Consider the following 3,539-nt stretch of genomic DNA (forward strand, 5'->3'; position numbering starts at 1 on the left):
TATTAAAATAAAAAAAAAACGTGTATAGATAAAGTATATATGATTTACGTTAACGAGACATAATAAATAAAAATTGTGAACCAAAATCGAAATCACCAGCATGAAACATGAGTACTAATTGGTGAAACTTGAATTTGTATAGAAAACTTACTAAAAATAGATAGTGTATTGTTTAAGCTAGGCAAGTTGTACGTAAAATTTAGTTTTGGTATATGTACATTTCAGGTATTTTATTTTTTAAAAAAAATAACTTTCAAAAATCTATGTTATGAGTTTATAATAAACAAAGTATATCCGGTTGCCAACCAATAAATTAGGTTACCAAAATTCAATATCTATTTTAGATCGTCGAGTATCTCATTTGACTATAAACGTGTAGCATATACACTTATACGCTGACACTGGAATATATTTATGAATTTATAATATTATTAACCTCTTGCCTGTAATTTGAATTCAAGATAAAATAAGCGTGTTGAAGACTTTCTAAAAGATGGTGATTTTTTTTTTAATAATAATGAAAAGTTGGGTTTTTACATTCAATTACTGGGCCAAAGTAGTAATCTAGTTGTAATTGCTAGACTATGGTGGGCCTGAGCATGAATGAATGTACTTTAACTTGGGTTGGGATATGGGCTTATAGACTTTAGCCTAGTATTACTAGTATAAAACTTTCAATTTGACTAATGTGTTTTAAAATAGTCAATTCAAAATATATTTATATATACATGAAATATATCTAATCTATATTAATTAAACTAGGTGTAAGACCCGTGTAATACATGGGTTTATTAAAAATAAAAATTTAATATCAATATTTAAACATTAAATTTAATATCAATATCAATTTTAGAGCTTTCATTAATTATGACATTTATTACATTATAAATATATCAATTCTTTTTCAAGGAAACATTTATTTCTCTCAATATTATAACCGAAATAAGTTATGATATGTGAACAAATCAGAAAATTACATGTGGGAATAAATAAATTTTAAAAATCTATTAAAATGTCATGTGTCCAAATCAATGAGAACATGACATGTGGCAGAAAATGAGTTTTATTTATTAGTATAGATAAAACTTAAAACCTGCTGAAATACTTATCTTCTTATCAGATTGATATTTACACGGCTTATCTTTAGCATATGCTTATCATGTTTAGTTCTTTACTTGCACAAGGAAACTATTATATATATACACACCTGATGTATACGCGTACGTATCTTCTATATATACACCTGATGTGTACGTATGTATTTTCAAAGCAATAATATATAGGGTAATAAATATAATAATGCTCATAGTTATCCATAGAAATCAAGATTATATTTTATCACGAGGTTGGTTGAGAAAATTGTGTATATCAATAAACATGTTTTCCTTATAAAATTGAGGATAGTGACATCAAAGATTTGATAAACCCAAATTGACATTTTTTATATCTTGAATGGAAGTTACATGGGAACTTGCAACTACAAGGAAATGACTCTTTTGGAGTTTACTCTTCACAATTGACTAAACTTACAAACTTTGAAAGGAAATTTTCTATAAATAACACTTGTACGTTCATTAAATAAATCATCACTCAACGCTATATGGGGGTTGAGAAGTATTGCATTAAATAAGAAGATGTCAGGCTCCTTGTTGAGAAGAGGATATGAACACCCATGTAATTTTCTTTCTACACTCAAAGTCTATTTTTGAAGTTGAATCGTGAAGTTTAGACATCAAAACGTCAAATTATTATAAAAAGCAATCGTCTCGCTTGTTTAGTAACGACTTCTATGGTATAAGAATATAGAAGACGGTCAAACACTCAAGCTATAGTTCTAAATGGGAACTATAATATAAAATATGTGGAGTAACACAATTTACTTGTCCAAATTATATGAGTAAATAATGAAGTTGGTATATGTGTCTATGTCATTGGAAATTTCCAAGCAACCAAAACTGTACTATTAACTTTTTAAATATTGTAATTGACTTTGAAAAGTAGTATTTATTAAATAAAATGTAAAGGGTTACGTAACAAAAAAAAAAAAAAAAAAAAAACCTCACTTATAAATAGCAAGTATTTCTTCCATGATAACTTCCGAGAGTTCTACGGTTAAATTTCCACTCATTTCACCATGGCATCACCACCTTCGGTTGAAATCATTAACAATGCGATGTTTTGCAACACTGTACATGCGTTAGCATATACTGACACCCACCAAAAATGGCTAATACGAAAACACTTACTTTCTCTTCATATTGAATTCTCTTCCTTGTCTCCTAGTGTTGCCATGTTTACCCACAATGATGGAACAATGGTGAACTTACTGAAAGCTGAAGGCTACCTACATATCTCTCAATATTTGCCTTCGATCCATGTAAGCATTTGGATTCATGAGCACTACCCTCATAAGCCGCCTATTGTTCAAGTAACTTCAAAATCAAATCCAACTTATCCAATTCGTCCTAATCACCCTTTTGTGGATCCATCCGGAGTGACAACATCATCATATCTTCACACGTGGGGTCCTTTTGGGCACGATTTATTAGGTCTTGCTTATAGTTTGGTAAAAATATTCTCCTTAGATCACCCTTTTTATTTTGCCAGCGCTCCTACTCTATCTCACCCTTCTTATATGTCAAAAACGGATTGCATGGATCGACTTTGGTGGATGCTTCACTATGACATGATGACGTTGAGGGAAACCACAAATGATGAAGTAGAAAACCTAACTATTCTTCAAGCTGATATGAGTATGCGTGTTGATATCACAACTAGCATAATCATTGGATTGAACCACGAAAGGGTTAATCTAAAGCAAAGAGTCAAGGAAATAACTGACGAATCTGATATATTGATAAATTGGTTGGCTGTGAATAAAGTAAATTTAAGTGTTGCTATGGGAGGGAAAGTTGAGGATGCATTTGAATGTATAGATACGTACTCACATTTGGCCTTGGAATTGTTGGCCGAAGACCAAGCTTTAGAAGATTTGATGTATGCTCTTGAGAAGGCTCTTGAAAAGGGGGTTATAAGATATGAACATTACATGAAACAAGTTCGGAGCTTAGCCAGGCACCAATTCTTCTTTAGGGCCAAAATAGAGAGGCTAAAGGAAGTGAAAATATTCAAGCTTCTTGATTGATATCATTATTTTACATGCACTCATGATTTCTAAAAAAAATTTGAATTAATATGAGTCATTATTGTGCAAGGTGGTTTTTTGGTGCTCAATGAAAATTATACATAAATTAAAGGTCAATATCTTAGTGGACTTGTTCATACGGAAAGTTTAATTATATAAAAATTAAAAGTCTATATCTGTAACATCCCCATTTCTATGGTCAGAAAAGACCATTTTATTTATGCTTATTTTAAAATAGAGTATTCTTTATATTGTGGAATTTGTCCCATAAAAGTATTTCCGAAGAAATGTTTTTCATTGATTTATTAAAACTTGAGATGTGATATTTGATACAAGAAACATAAGCATAAACATAATTATTATTGGCCTTATAACATCTAATGGCCTACATTTC

General features: G+C 30.2%; 1 protein-coding gene across 1 annotated transcript; it reads left to right on the top strand.

The window, feature by feature from the left end:
- Positions 1–2,085: 2,085 nt before the first annotated feature.
- Positions 2,086–3,327, top strand: LOC145077205 (Ubiquitin-conjugating enzyme/RWD-like protein). The gene has a single exon (XM_079022967.1). The coding sequence runs from the start codon at positions 2,135–2,137 to the stop codon at positions 3,143–3,145; it is 1,011 nt and encodes a 336-aa protein (XP_078879093.1). The 5' UTR covers positions 2,086–2,134; the 3' UTR covers positions 3,146–3,327.
- The last annotated feature ends 212 nt before the right edge of the window (positions 3,328–3,539 follow it).

Source organism: Lactuca serriola, chromosome 9 (assembly GCF_051521515.1).
Source record: "Lactuca serriola cultivar US96UC23 chromosome 9, Lser_US96UC23_V15, whole genome shotgun sequence".
NCBI lineage: Eukaryota > Viridiplantae > Streptophyta > Magnoliopsida > Asterales > Asteraceae > Lactuca > Lactuca serriola.